The 16,826-nt window shown below is 39.7% G+C and overlaps 1 protein-coding gene across 3 annotated transcripts in view; it reads right to left on the reverse strand.

The window, feature by feature from the left end:
* The window catches only part of COLGALT2 (collagen beta(1-O)galactosyltransferase 2), a 118,884-nt gene that overhangs the window by 13,621 nt on the left and 88,437 nt on the right, over nucleotides 1–16,826 (reverse strand). For all 3 annotated transcript variants that reach the window (XM_072127117.1, XM_072127115.1, XM_072127116.1), the window contains 4 exons: nucleotides 16,465–16,582; nucleotides 14,913–15,047; nucleotides 11,311–11,515; nucleotides 9,026–9,145 (listed from right to left, as the gene is read on the reverse strand). In XM_072127117.1, the coding sequence (XP_071983218.1) occupies nucleotides 9,026–9,145; nucleotides 11,311–11,515; nucleotides 14,913–15,047; nucleotides 16,465–16,582 (578 nt within the window). The remainder of the gene's footprint in view (nucleotides 1–9,025; nucleotides 9,146–11,310; nucleotides 11,516–14,912; nucleotides 15,048–16,464; nucleotides 16,583–16,826) is intronic.

The following is a 16,826-nucleotide window of genomic DNA, read 5'->3' on the forward strand; positions in this document are numbered from 1 at the left end:
AACTTTAGGTGCAATTTTTCAGATTTTCACGAAAATCATCAAAACCTACTTTTGGAGGGTCAATTTAGTTAGAAGTGACTTTATAAGGCCCACATGACAGGAAACCCCCACAAATGACACCATTTTAGAAACTACACCCCTCAAAATATTCAAAACAACCTTTGGGAATTTTGTTAACCCTATGAACGTTTCATGAGGGTGAAAGATAAATGAAAGTGAAATTACAGAAATGTAATTTTATCTTACTATAGATTCATTGAACACTAAAATTTGCACCTTCACAATGGGTTAAAAAGGAAAATGCATTTTACAATGTTGAGGGCAATTCCTCCTGAGTATGCCAATACCCATTTTGTCACTGTTCCCTGCTGTACGGGCACATGGGGGCACTTGGAATGGAAAGAGCGTTGTTTCCTTTTTGGAGGGTAAATATGGCTGAAAAAGTTTTCATGTGACAGGATGCATTTGGAGAGCCATAATGGTACCAAAACAGAGGAAAGCCCCAACAAGAGACACCATTCCGGAAAGTACACCCCTTGGAGAGTTTAGCAAGGTGTAATGTGTGTATTTGCCCCAACAGGTGTTTGATTCAATTAGGCCCCAAAAAGGAAAAAGGTGAAAATTTTCTCAAAAAAGTCACTTTTACCCCAAATTTTTGTAAGCCACAAGGGATAAAAGATGAAACAACCACCATAAATGTGTAGAACTATTTCTCCTAAGCACAGAACTGCACCACTTTTGCATATAAAATGTTGTATGGGTACGCAGTGAAGCTCAGAAGGTAAAGAGGGGCTTTGGCCTTTTAGAAGCCAGATTTGACAATCATCCTTTACATGTGTCAGGATGCATTTGGAGAGCCCTAGTGGTACCAAAACAGAGGGGAACCCCAACAAGTGTCACCATTTTGGAAAGTGCACCCTTTGGAGAATTTAGCAAGGTGTAATATGTGTATTTTCCCCTACAGGTGTTTGCTTCAAATAGGTCCCTAAAAGGAAAAAGATGAACATTTTCCCAAAAAAGTCACTTTTACGGCTAATTTTTGTATCCCATAAGGCATTAAAGATGAAACAACCCCAAAAAAATGTGTACTAGCATTTCTCCCAAGTATAAAATTGCCCCACACATGCAAATAAAATGTTGTATGGGTACGCAGTGAAGCTCAGAAGGGAAAGAGGGGCGTTGGACTTTTAGAAGCCAAATTTGACAGACATCCTTTACATATGTCAGGATGCATTTGGAGAGCCGTAGTGGTCCCAAAACAGAGCGGAACCCCAACAAGTTTCACCATTTTGGAAAGCACACCCCTTAGAGAATTTAGCAAGGTGTAATATGTGTATTTGTCCATAAAGGTGTTTGATTTAATTAGGACTTAAATAGGAAAAAGTTAAAAATTTTCCTATAAAGGTCATTTTACTCCTAATTTTTTATAGCCACAAGGGATAAAAAAAATGTAATAACCCCCCAAAATGTGTAAAGCTATTTCTCTCAAGTGTAGAAGTACCCCACATGTGTATATAAAATGTTGTATGGGCGCATAGTAAAAGGAAAGGGGGATGTTTGCCTTTTAGAAGCCAAATTTGACAGAAATGTTTGACATGCATTTGGAGAACCCTAGTGGTATAAAACGGATAAGAATCCGAAAAGTGACCCTAATTTTTGAATGCACACCCCTTAGAGAATTTCGCAATGTGTAATATATGTATTTGCCCCTACAGGTGAATGATCCAATTAGGCCCTAAACATTAAAAAGGTGAAAATTTTCCTATAAATGTCACTTTACCCCTAATTTTTGTAAGCCACAAGGGATAATATATTAAATAACCCCAAAAAAGGTGTGAAACTATTTCTCCCGAGTGTAGAAGTACCCCACATGTGCATATAAAATACTTTATGGGCGCACAGTAGAGGAAAAGAGGGGTGTTTGTCTTTTAGAGGCCAAATTTGACAGAAATCCTTCATATGTGTCAGGATACATTTGGAGAGCCGTAGTGGTACCAAAACAGAGGAAAACCCGAAAAGTGACCCTAATTGTTGAATGTACACCCCTTGGGGAATATAGCAAGGTGTAATATGTGGTGTAGTGTAATACACGTGGTGAAATGAGCATTTGAACATATAGGTGGTTTCCAAATATCATGTGCAATGGAGTCCAAGATGGAAATTGCAATTATTTCTGGAAAGTTCAGTGCCCGTTATGTGGCGCCCCTTATGAAATAATGGAGGGGTATAGGGAGCAACGGGACATAACAGTTGTTACAATTATTCATTTTACCGAAATTAATTCACAACAGGTTGGGCGTGAATTGTGAATGTGTTGCGTATAAGGAGGTAGAATATACCAGGGGACCAACTAAACTTTTGTCACTCTGGAGATGTCGCAGGTCTCTTAGTAGTATGTAGTGTCCATCCTAACTCTTCTTTGGGAACAGACTCTTTATTGAGTCCTACCATTAGAAGCATCAGAATTCACCGGGAAAATGCTGTCCTGGCAAAACACAGGAACATCTAAACCAGAGGTACTGGGGCCCCGTCCTTCTTGTCCCAATATTAGTTTCCTAATATCTTCCTCTTGAAAATGGAGAAATGATACGGCAGGACCTGCACATTGGAACAGCTCGTAAGAGTTGTACAGCATAATCTGTACAATGTGCACGGCCAGCGCTTTTGTACCAAATCTTGTTTTTTCGTAGGGAAATTTTCGCCAAGTGTTGCTCTTATTTACCCTATCGATGCCCATTGTGACGAATATTGCTGCTTTTGGCTGGACCAAATCGACCAGCCAATAGCGGCAAACATGGACAGAGGGGGGCAACAAAACCCCTCTGGACCGCAAGGCAAAATTGGTGGCTGTCAGGAACAGCCGCCACCCTGCCCCGATCACCGTGTCCACAGACATGGTGATCGGTATTACTGACGTCATAAGTAAATTCGCTGCTATTGGCTCGTCTGAATTGATGAGCCAGTAGCAGCGATAATAAACTGGGGGTGTGTGGGGGGGACGTAACCCTTCTGGTCCATGGGGCAGGATGAATGGCCGTCAGGAACAGCCGCCATCTTGCCCCGATCACTGTGTCTGAACCGTGTTGGCAAGTCACTACCCGCCGCACCGTTCTATAACAATGCGCGTTGGGAATAGGCTATACAATCTTTATTTATTTTTTAAGCAATTTAGACACATAATGGCTTATTTTTTGCAAGATGAGATGCACTGTAAAAAAAACCTTCAATTTAGTGGGTTTTTAGCTTATTGAAGCAATTTTATTAACTTTTTACGTGTGGAGGAAAATAAAATCATCAATTCTTGTTTTGGATTTTTAGCATTTTTTTGGGGGGTGTTCACTGTAGCATAACAATAATATATTATCTTTATTCTACGGATCACTACGATTACGGTGATACCTCATTTATATAGTTTTATTTCATATTTGTCCAATTTTATTGAAGGAAAACTAGAATAGAAAAAATTGCATTTGTTTTAGTATTGCCATTTTTATAGTGGCATAATTATAGTATTTTTTGGTTGACGGAGCTGGTTGTAAGCTTATTTTTTGCGTGACTAGTTGTTCTTTTCATTGGTATCATTTTGGTGCTTGTAACTTTTTCGGATAACTTTTTAGAACATTTTTTGTAAAGCAATTTGATAAAAAGTTTAAATTTTTGGCAAGTTTTTGGGTTTTTTTTTTACCACGTTCACCGAGGGGGTCCAATTATGTTTAGGATTTATTGTACAGATTGTTACGGACGCAGCGATACCAAATAAGTGGGGTTTTTTTGTGATTTAGTGTTTTTTATACTTTATTACTTGTGTACAGGGAAATGTGGTGTTTGGGGGGACTTTCACTTTCTTTTATTATTTATTTTTATTTAAAAAAACCTTTATTTATTTATTTTTACTTTTTTTACAGGTAATTACATCTAAGCTTGAACAAGTGATCTTCAGATCACTTGTTCAAGCTTTTTTACAGGTTACACAGTGCAATACAGATGTATTGCACTGTGTAATGTAAGGCACTGAGCATGCTGCGCATGCCCAGTGTCTTACAGCCGGGTCCTGCCAGAAGGCAGGGACCCGGCACCGGGATGAAGATCTCGCAGCCCCGGGCACCGGCAGTCCCGGGGCTGCGATCGGAGCAGCGGACCCCCCCCGGTAAGCGCCGCGGGGGGGTCCGATTCCCTTTAGTTAAACTTTAAATGCCTCTAACACGCCGCGGTCAGCGCGACCGCGGCGTGTTAGGGGTTAACACCCGCGATCGGAGAAATCTCCGATCGCGGGTGTTAGGGGCAGGTGTCGGCTATGATATATAGCTGACACCCGCAGCTTCTGGCCCCGGCTCCGTCCCGCCATGCAGTACTATTACGTCAAATGTCGGGAAGGGGTTAAAGTGCTTAAAGTGAACAGGCTGAGTGAGCGACTCCTGTTTTATCATAATACAAAACTTTAAACCTGAAGTTTACTATTTGTTTAACTCTCATCCACTGCACTGACATTGGACATTGTAGCTGGTTAGTGTAGGTTATTTGCATAGGCATGGACAACAAACCAAACAACCAACCAAATGTTACATAATTATGGCCAGATTATAAGCGGGGCTTCCGAGGTGCTCAATTCGGGGCCCTCCCAAATTGCTCCTAATATGGGCCCCTACCAGCAGCATGAATATTGGTGAAACGCTGAATTGCAGCTGACTGCCGGGATGAGGGGTAGGCAGAGGTAGGCTCCTGACTAAGGTACCACCTCTGCTCCGTTTTGCTTACGAGAGGGGATGGGGTGAGAGTTTGATCGGCTGACAGTGGGGACTTAATCCTCTCCCCTGCTGTCAGCCCCGCCCCTCAGAAAAATGAAGCTCCACCCCCACATGGCTACTTACTCCAGAGGCAGCATGGGGGAGAGGAGATATTGTTAAGCTGTGATAAGTGTAGGATGTCGGTGGGGAATATGGAGTTTGTGTAATGCACTCTGCCTCATAGCGACATAATATATACGCTCTGCCTGATAGCAATGTAATATATACCTTCTGCCTCATAGCGACATAATATATACGCTCTGCCTGATAGCAATGTAATATATACCTTCTGCCTGATAGCGACATAATATGTACGCTCTGCCTGATAGCAATGTAATATATACCTTCTGCCTGATAGAGATGAAATATATGCGCTCTGTCTGATAGCGATGTAATATATGCGCTCTGCCTGATAGTAATTTAATATATGCGCTCTGCCTGATAGCAATGTAATATATGCGCTCTGCCTGATAGCAATGTAATATATGCACTCTGCCTGATAGCAATGTAATATATGCACTCTGCCTGATAGCAATGTAATATATGCGCTCTGCCTGATAGCAATGTAATATATGCGCTCTGCCTGATAGCAATGTAATATATGCGCTCTGCCTGATAGCAATGTAATATATGCGCTCTGCCTGATAGCAATGTAATATATGCGCTCTGCCTGATAGCAATGTAATATATGCGCTCTGCCTGATAGCAATGTAATGTATGCTCTCTGCCTGATAGCAATGTAATGTATGCTCTCTGCCTGATAGCAATGTAATATATGCGCTCTGCCTGATAGCAATGTAATATATACCTTCTGCCTCATAGCGACATAATATATACGCTCTGCCTGATAGCAATGTAATATATACCTTCTGCCTGATAGCGACATAATATGTACGCTCTGCCTGATAGCAATGTAATATATACCTTCTGCCTGATAGAGATGAAATATATGCGCTCTGTCTGATAGCGATGTAATATATGCGCTCTGCCTGATAGTAATTTAATATATGCGCTCTGCCTGATAGCAATGTAATATATGCGCTCTGCCTGATAGCAATGTAATATATGCGCTCTGCCTGATAGCAATGTAATATATGCGCTCTGCCTGATAGCAATGTAATATATGCACTCTGCCTGATAGCAATGTAATATATGCACTCTGCCTGATAGCAATGTAATGTATGCTCTCTGCCTGATAGCAATGTAATATATGCGCTCTGCCTGATAGCAATGTAATATATGCGCTCTGCCTGATAGCAATGTAATATATGCGCTCTGCCTGATAGCAATGTAATATATGCGCTCTGCCTGATAGCAATGTAATGTATGCTCTCTGCCTGATAGCAATGTAATGTATGCTCTCTGCCTGATAGCAATGTAATATATGCGCTCTGCCTGATAGCAATGTAATGTATGCTCTCTGCCTGATAGCAATGTAATATATGCGCTCTGCCTGATAGCAATGTAATATATGCGCTCTGCCTGATAGCAATGTAATATATGCGCTCTGCCTGATAGCAATGTAATATATGCGCTCTGCCTGATAGCAATGCAATATATGCGCTCTGCCTGATAGCAATGTAATATATACCTTCTGCCTCATAGCGACATAATATATACGCTCTGCCTGATAGCAATGTAATATATACCTTCTGCCTGATAGTGATGTGATATATGCGCTCTGCCTGATAGCGACATAATATGTACGCTCTGCCTGATAGCAATGTAATATATACCTTCTGCCTGATAGAGATGAAATATATGCGCTCTGTCTGATAGCGATGTAATATATGCGCTCTGCCTGATAGTAATTTAATATATGCGCTCTGCCTGATAGCAATGTAATATATGTGCTCTGCCTGATAGCAATGTAATATATGCGCTCTGCCTGATAGAGATGTAATATATGCACTCTGCCTGATAGCAATGTAATATATGCGCTCTGCCTGATAGCAATGTAATATATGCGCTCTGCCTGATAGCAATGTAATGTATGCTCTCTGCCTGATAGCAATGTAATATATGCGCTCTGCCTGATAGCAATGTAATATATGCGCTCTGCCTGATAGCAATGTAATATATGCACTCTGCCTGATAGCAATGTAATATATGCGCTCTGCCTGATAGCAATGTAATGTTTACGCTCTGCCTGATAGCAATTTATATGCGCTCTGCCTGATAGCAATGTAATATATGCGCTCTGCCTGATAGCAATGTAATGTATGCGCTCTGCCTGATAGCAATGTAATATATGCGCTCTGCCTGATAGCAATGTAATATATGCGCTCTGCCTGATAGCAATGTAATATATGCGCTCTGCCTGATAGCAATGTAATGTATGCTCTCTGCCTGATAGCAATGTAATGTATGCTCTCTGCCTGATAGCAATGTAATATATGCGCTCTGCCTGATAGCAATGTAATATATGCGCTCTGCCTGACAGCGATGTAATATATACGCTCTGACTGATCGCAATGTAATGTATACGCTCTGCCTCATAGCGATGTAATGTATACGCTCTGCCTAATAGCAATTTAATATATGCGCTCTGCCTGATAGCAATTTAATATATGCGCTCTGCCTGATAGCAATGTAATATATGCGCTCTGCCTGATAGTGATGTAATATATGCGCTCTGCCTGATAGTGATGTAATATATGCGCTCTGCCTGATAGCGATGTAATATATGCGCTCTGCCTGATAGGGATGTAATATATGCGCTCTGCCTGACAGTAATGTAATATAGGGCTCTGCCTGATAGTGATGTAATATATTACATCACATGCGCTCTGCCTGATAGTGATGTAATACATGTTATTTGTGATTACTAGTTGTGTATAGGGGTCCTCACACAGTTAGGGTGCGTTCACACGTGAAGTTTTTGGATCTCAGACTTGCATGCATCTGAAATGCATATTTAAAGTATTTTTCGGACTATAAGGCGCACCGGATTATAAGGCGCACCTGATTATAAGAATGAATTACCACAAGGTGGCAGACCTGTGCACAGTTCAAATCAACTGTTGTCTGTAAGTAGGTTCATATATAAGGCGCACTGGGCTATAAGACGCACCTTTGATTTCAGAGAAAATCTAAGGATTTTTAGTGCGCCTTATAGTCCGACAAATACGGTAAATGTTTTCATGCATTTGGCTGGTTTGAAATCATATATTTGTATTTCCGGAAACCAGCCACATAAATATTTAAAAAAAGGAATGTTATTAGTTCACCTGCTACATTTTCTGGCTACAGTTTGTACTTTATTCCCTAATGACATGGATGGGAATTCCAAAAATTGTCTATGTTGGGGAAGGGCTCTACCAACTGTACATAACACTACCTATTGTGCTACTGAGTGTCTGCAATCATCATCTACTCATAAAGTTATCGCACATTGTTGTGTTTTAATGGACAGCGACTATGCCGACAAACATTAATATTTCTGCGGAAACAGAAAAACAGTAAGTAAAATACACAAGTTCTTTGTGGCCTTGCTTCTTCTGGCAGTGGCTCTCCTCCTCGTCAGCCATCTGCTGGTTAAAGGTGAACATTACATGGGAGATAGTTACCATTCACCAGCAGATGGCAGTCAGCATTATATAGACTTGACCTTATCAAAGGCGTGCGTGTCTGAAAGTCACCCAGTCATATGGGAAAATATACAGTGTAGGAGAAAATTAAAAAAAATATGAAGTGAAAATTCTATAACAATATATATAAATGATATTTAAGAAAAATATTTAGATAAACCCTGGTATGAATGTTAAAACAAGAACTAGATCCTGTTATATAACTAAACAAGCAGGCACAAATATACATTCTGTTCCAAGATTCTATAATATTCTTATGAAACTAATCCTTATCTTTGAAAACCGATTTTTACTGTTATATTGTAAAAAAAAAAAAATAAAAAAAAAATAACATAGCTGTGCATAGTCATTCTAGTGAAAACAGTACTAAGAGGCTTATTCGGGGGTGTCAATAACTTAAGGATCTAGTCTTCGGAATGATTGATTTAAAGGGGTTTTTGAGTTGATGATGATAACAACTGAATATCAGAAGAATTGTAGAACACACTGTCAGCCTCTGTGCACGCTCTAAAGATGCAGAGATTGATCAAATATGTAATGCCTTTTTAGTTCCAAGCTTCCTGTTTGTAAACAATCATTGGGGCAGGATTTTGCAGGCAGTCATAAGCTCACCACATGTGGCAGTTAGTATTAATAGGGAGCATCACTTACTCATTGCTTCCGTCAATACATGTGTAAAGCTCTGAATATCATCCAGCAGGGTTTCATGTGGTTTCAGTGGCACAGGAAGGTACCCATAATGCTCCTTGTTACAAATATACATCTGAATTCCTAGAAAGCACACAGTAAAGCAAACATTCATGAAAGGAAGCATTGTATAAGACTAATGGCAGATAAATGGTTTTTGAGATTGAAGAATGTATTTAATGACATAAGAATGAATCTTTGTGGGATTTTCTCCCATTTTTGTCTTTACTCATTCATGTTTACTTTACCTTCCAGAGGGGCTTTTTTGCAATTTGGGCTGCTATTATCTAGTTGTTCTGAGATTGTGGTTAATTAAATTGACATTAAAGGAGATCTACCACGAGGATGAAAGATTGTATGCAAATGAGCTGGAGGGGCTCCACGCTTTATCAACACCTATGGAGCCTGGATCCCCTCAGAGTAATTTGCATACAGTCTTTCATTCTGTCTTTCAGATGCCCTTTAAATTACTCTATTGGGTAAAAATGGAAAATGTTACCATTTTTACCTTTGCACCTCTGCAAGTGAAGAGGCACAGATATAATTGAAAATGGAGATAAATTTTAACTTAAAACAGACATGGTTATGCATGAATTTCGGTGTATAAGGAAGAGGAATGCTGCTGTCGTTATTGCAACAATTTTCATTGGTTTCTTTATAGGAAAATTAATCTTCTAAATTAAGGTATGTAGTGCCCTGTCAGCAGGGCTTAGTCAGTAAGATGCCAAATACATGCTTATAGATCCTAGAGTTTCTATAGCTTAAACAAGGAAACAATGGCCTTGTACCACATAGTAAAGTTAATGTTTGAAAAAAGTCCTCATAGAGCTGCTTACTTCTGTAGTAGTAAAGACATGTGGCTAGGTGTTAAAGGGAACCTGTCACCACATTTTTTACAAATACAGCTAGTGGCAGGTTCGTATAAAGTCCCCATACCCTTCTTTTATCTAAAAATTGTGTTCCTCAGATCACCATAAAATGAGTTATAAACTTGCCTGGTATCTAATGATCTATAAAGTGAGTCAAGGGGTGTGGCCTAATGTCAAGTGACCAGGGTGACATCACAGGTCCTTCAGTCTGTTAAGATTAGCAAACTGTACCCTATGAATATAACTGACCACATAAAAATCACAGTATGTCTGCATGGACTTCTACTCCTCTCCATGCAGGCTATTTTGATTTCATGTGATATGAGGAATTCATGAGCTATAAGCTTGGTGTACAAATTGCTAATGTTAGGAGGCTAAAGGACCTGCGATGCTGTCGCCCTGGTCACATAAAAGTACTGCTACATGAGGAGACAGCATGGGTAGAGGCTGACGATTCAGCCTGAAGAGGCCATGCCCACCCCTTCTAGCTATAGACAAGTTTGGATACAAGATACAATTCTAAATTTGAATTTATGGGAATCTGAGGGGGACAACTTTTAGTTAAAAGAAGGGTATCAGTAAGTTACTAGGGCTCAATGGGAACTTGTCACTAGCTGTATTTGTGAAAATGTGGTGACAGGTTCCCTTTAACACGTGGTTTGGAGCTCCATAAGGGTCATGTGTATAAGTTAATTATCGCTGTAAGATTTGTAAGAATATTTGCAATTAACTCCATACAACACTTTAAGACTGTGTTTACATTATTTGCTTGAAACGCAATTCAAGTGCTTATGGAAAAGGTAACACCTGAACGCAGGTACTTAGACCTAAACACTTGCATTTAGGAACTAGGAACACATGTTTTACTTTGTTTAGTGTCATAATGCTACTTCTTGAGCACAATGATTTCTCATCACATATCCATTTGGGAGCTACTCCTCCCCAATACACTTGAATAACAATGCAATGCAATTCTCTGTGAAGACATTTCAAAGTGGGGAACCACCTCCATAGCACTTATAGGTTAAAATGAAAGTTTTATCAATGATGCAGGAAAATAAGGAAAATATTCCAGGTCGAAACTTCTGACAGGCGCCCTTCAGCAAAGTCTATTGTACTCATAGGCTCAATCACAAAAATGAAAAGGAATAAAAAGGGACAGAGGAACCCACAAGGTGACAGTATATGTGATCCTTTTTAAATAAACATTTACAGCATTTTACTCCTAAACATTCCCAAAAGAATGTCACCAGAGGTGACTATACTATCTACAGAAAGGGGTTGATTACAATTTTTATATCACTCAAAAAAATAGTTTAAGAAGCCCCTATTGGGGACTAGAGACATGTGATCATGTAATCCAAGAATCTATATACATACCTGAATGTCTGCAAGAGAAAGCAAATACAATTATGTCATCGAAACTCCATGTAAAGTCTTCGTGAGGAGGGAAGAACTGGAGATTCATGGAGGCTTCTTTTCGAAGGTCAATAAGTATTGTTGAATGAACCATTGGAACAGCAAAACAGCCCTGTCTCTTCCATTCTCTTATGAGAATGTAGTCTGGTGTTCTCTTATAATAACCCTTGAATTAAGATAAAAAGAGTGGATTTAGGATGTAAAGGTTATTTGTTTCCATTACTGAGAGATTTCTCTTTCCATTAAATATGTACTTCATACAGTATATTACAATTATACAGACATGGTCCTAGTGGTGTGCATTTTGTGTGGTACCATAAGGTGCATTACATAAAATTACCAAAGGGATATAACATCTAATTCCTTGACAATGGTCATGCAACCCAAACCTCTATTGAGCATACGCTGTGGTAATATCCCTAGTGATGCAACTGTACATATAAAGACAGTAACATAATTCGTGAGACACTGAAAACAGTGGCTTCTGACAATGTTTAACCCCCCCCCCTTTCGCTTTTAGGGGAGGAGACGAAACATCACCCTGTATAAGCATACACTGGTACTCTTTTTAGCCCACTGTTGTAAGGATACATCAGGAATCCTCCCAACATGAAACGGAGGAAAAAAACAAGAGGTAAATGAAGCCATATTTGCTTTTCTGGTATATTAAAGGGATCCTGTCACCTCATTAAACCTCCCAATTCTACAAACAGTACCTTGCTCCTCCGTTTGTAAATCTACAGGAGTTTTAATTTTTTAAAGTTTTAACTTTTTAATGTTGCAGCATATCCAAAAAGAGTACTTTTATTTCTACCTAAGATGCAGTGAAGGAGGTGGGAAATACGACCAAGCAGTCAGGAAACCCCGCCTCCTGAACACTGTTCGTTTCCGATCATCGTCTGACACTTCCCACAGCAGCCTCCTCTCAGCAACACTTTGCTTTATCTATCCGGAGTTCACACGCATGCGCTCCCTTACCGCATGGGAGTGCCCCTCTGCCAGCTAGCTGTTTAGTACATTACTGTTTTGTCAAAAGTGATACAAAGAAAACCTTAATGTGTTTGCAAATGTGGTTTCCTCTAAAAACATTTCCGTTTTTCTTTTATTAATAAAAACTAACAAATACTGCAAAACACACAAGTTAAAAGGTCACTAATAAAATGCTGCAATTACTGGATGCACAACCTCTCCGTAATAACAACTCCCATGTCAAAGACTTTGCACATCCCTCTATACAGTGCCAAACAATAAGTGTGCAACTATGACAACAAAATTTGAAATGACAGAGAACAGAAAAGTTCTTTCAAAGGGAATCTGTCAGCAGAAATTGACCTAATAAACCACTACCAGTACGTTGTCAAGCAGCCGAACACCTTCAAGATCATGTTTCTTTCATGACCCAGTGTGGTGACATCATCAAGAAAATCTACTTTGAAGTGAGATGTAAATTTATTGCTTAAAGTCAAGGAGGCAGAGGTTTTGACACTGAGGTCCAGCTCTCTCTCTCAGAAAGCCCCCTACACTGTAATTGATGGTCCTGTATCAAGAGACATCCCTAACCAGATCTCCTGAAGTCCGATGCATGTTGTTTTGATCACAGAGGAGGAGACTTTCGGGACTCCCCATCTTGACTACAGTGTTAAACTCTCCTCCTCCTTGACTTTATCCAACCAATTTACAGCTCACTTCAAAGTTGATTTTCTGGATGATGCCACCACACAGGACCATGAAAGAAACAAAAACTAGAAGGTGTTGCTGATGTTACAAAATGTAATCATCAATGTAACAATATTTCTCTCTGTGTCAAGACACAGAACTGAAAGGGCTGACCTGGCTTCAGATATTGCGGACATTCAGACATCCCCTTTTAGTTACAGAGAAGCTGATATGACTTATTAAAGACTTGAATAGCAAAACAATTTTTCAAAAATGAATAAAATGTTAGGGAAAGAACTTCAATTCAAAACTGCAATCAATCCTGAGAATTTTCCAGATTGAAACAAAAAAGGATGAGGCAGTCACCTTTATATTGTACAGCTGGAGCATAACACAGATGTGTTATTCCACTCCAAAAGTTAGTATTATATATGTATTAGTAAAAGTTAAAGGGGTTTTCCCATTACAGCATATTGTCATTCTTTTTATGATAAAAAGTTATACAATTTTCCAATATGCTTTCTGTATCAATTGTTCACAAATTTTCTAGATCTCTGCTTGCTGTCATTCTATGGAAAGACAGAAAGCAGAGCTGTGTGACTTAACGAGTCATGCACCTGTGTGACCATGGTCAGATTTCTGTCCACTGGAAGTAAACATAGAAGCTTTCTATGGAATGAAAGCAAGCAGAGATCTAGAAAACTATGAGGAATTGATACAGAAAGTATCTAGGAAAATTGTATAACTTCTTATCATTAAAAAGAAAGACATTAATTTGCTGTAATGGGAAAACCCCTTTAAGTTATGTTATAAGTCACAACTCCTCTGATTCAAGCACAAAGTAAAGTTCTTAGTTCTGGGTACATTTGCTTTTTTTGGCCGCATTTGCAGTCTGTTCCAAGAACATTGACAAATATCCACGCCAGCCTTGACCCATAATTTCCAAAAGACATTTAACTGCGGAGCCTAGGTGTTTATGTGTTAGATGCCGGACAATTGGTCACACTTACAGAAGTTATTTCTGCATTAAAAAACATGCAGTCCCAGGGTTACGTACAAGATAGGTTCTTTAGGTTTCTTCTTAAGTTGAATTTGTAGGCAAGTCATATCTGTATTGAGTTTGTAGTTTTGTAGTTTCATACAAACTTTTTGTAAGGAGCAAGGATTACCAATAAAGCTTTATTACAGACACCTTACAGCTGATCATTGGTGGATGCTTTACTTTACACCCAGGCTGCAAAGGTCACGGTGGTTAAAGAGGTCCGTCTGTAACTAGGGGTCTGTCTGTCCTTAATTAGGGCACCGTCTGCAGTCCAGAATGATTACATTGCATATTTAAGACCATTTCACTCTACACGGAACAGAAGAAAGGAATAAAAACACTACAGCCCTATAGTCGAAACCTGCACGCAGAGCACTGTCTCTACAAAAAGCACAATAATATGAAAGCAATTACACAGTGAAAAAGATTCACTTTTCCATGTCATAACAACTCGTATACATATACCTTGCAGAGCCTGCACTGAAGACCTGCACCCTGTGCCTACTTATTCTGAAGCTGACATCCTGCTTCACAACAGTTTTGAGAAAAGGTTACAAGATAACAGGTAGGGATGAGCCCGACTAATGTATTTTACTATACACTAGAAAATTTGCATAAATCATAGTACAAATACAGAGCTGGTGCATGGCACAGGCCCAAGATGTGGCGCCATTTAACTAGAGGGTAAATGTAGCGCACATGAAGCCAGATCAGCCTACATGTGAAGATTGGTGTCCTACACGCTAGTCTGCGAATCTGCGAAGCTCCTGCAATCTGCACTACTATCATGGAGACACTGAGGTCTATACAGAACAGGATAATGCACATAAAGTTTCTGAGTAATCGTTCTGCAACTAATATTTACCTGAGGTGTCATCCCGCACCAGAAATTAGAGTAAAGCGTCCGGGACTCTAGCATAGGAGACACAATCGTTTTGTTTTCTTCAATCAGGCGATTTAATGTTTGTGGGTTTGTCAGAAAGTTGTCCGCATCTACATACTGGATGAAGAAAATTTACATGAACACATTATTACAAAGAAAAACCAAATATAAGGGAGCTACAGGATATTGAGCAACTAAACAGTTACCATATATACTTGATTATAAGCTGTGCTGAAAAAATGTGCTGAAAAACCCTAACTCAGCTTATACTCGAGTCAAGAAAAACAAACAAACCGTGTACTCACCTTCTGATGCCCCCTCCCGGTAGGTCCTCTATCAATGCTCCGGTATCTTTTCTGTGTCCCTGCGCCATCCGTTGCAGGGATCATGATGTCAGCCGCTCGCTGACGTTCTACTATATGTGCCGGCACACACTATGATGTCAGCGAGTGGCGGAGCATCGATCGTTTGAAGAGGACCTTCTGAGGGGGCGTCGAAAGGTGAGTACACTGTTTTGTTTTTTTTTGCAGGCTACATACTACAGGGGGCTGCCAGGCTTTATACTACAGGGACTGGCAGGCTATATATTCCAAGGGCTGGCAGGCTATATACTACAGGGGCAGGAAGACTACGAGGGCAGTTCAATAAGTACCCGTGTTTGACGACAGAGGGCATTCCTGAGGGAAGTTGGTGTTATCATCGTGTGCTGCCATCTATCAAACGATGGCAAAACAAATTGCAGACTGATTGATTGGTTAGTTTGGATTTGGCAGCCATTTGAGTAAGACATGTTTTGGTATTTTCGCTAAGATGGAAAAATACCAAGTACCAGTATCGTTCTGGCTGGCTATATAGTACAGGGGGCTGGCAGGCTATATACTACAGGGGGCTGGTAGGCTATACAATACAGGGGGCTGGCAGGCTATATACTACAGGGGGCTGGTAGGCTATATAATACAGGGGGATGGCAGGCTATATACTACAGGGGGCTGGTAGGCTATATAATACAGGGGGCTGGCAGGCTATATACTACAGGGGGCTGGTAGGCTATATAATACAGGGGGCTGGCAGGTTATATACTACAGGGGGCTGGCAGGTTATATACTACAGGGGGCTGGAAGGCTATATGCTGGGGAGGCTGTGACCAATTAATTTCTCACCTTCCACTTATACTCGAGTCAATAGGTTTTTCCATTTTTTTGTGTTAAAATTAGTGGTCTTGGCTTATACTTGGGTCAGCTTACACTTGAGTATATACGATATGTTGGAAATGAATGAAGTTTCATTACTTTGAAGATTTTGGCAAATGTGTCATGATATGGGTCTAGCAATACGAAAATAGGCAACGATTATTTTAGGCTGTGGTCTGAATTTACATCATAGCAAATATAAAATAAAGGGAGGACTACTAAATCCCTCTAATGTGTACATATACCAAATAGCATAGAAAAATAATATCCATAAGCTAAAAAATAATTATTACAATGCATCAAGGTATTTCATCCAATGAAAAATGTGCAAATATAAAACTTACAAATATAAAGTCAGACCATTTTTCCCTTGCAGTTCGCAGAGCTGCTTGACGAAGCTTCATTACATGGCTAAATCTGGATGCAGGCCAGTGCTTAGGTCCAACTTCATCAGTGTAGGATCTGAAAATACAGATAATGATCTATAAAATCTGCTATGTACTTTCCAATTATCACAAAATGTTCCTTTCACTAATTCAATCATTGTTAAGCCAAAGTATAATATAGAATCAGACATTAAAAACACAAACAATCACAATCACCAGCTCATACATGGACTGTATAAGCTATTCAGGAAACACTAAATCAGAGAAATGTTTAAACAATGTAATTTACAAATCCATTGAATCTTTTAACGCCAAAAAGC

Source organism: Engystomops pustulosus, chromosome 10 (genome assembly GCF_040894005.1).
Source record: "Engystomops pustulosus chromosome 10, aEngPut4.maternal, whole genome shotgun sequence".
NCBI classification, from domain to species: Eukaryota; Metazoa; Chordata; class Amphibia; order Anura; family Leptodactylidae; genus Engystomops; species Engystomops pustulosus.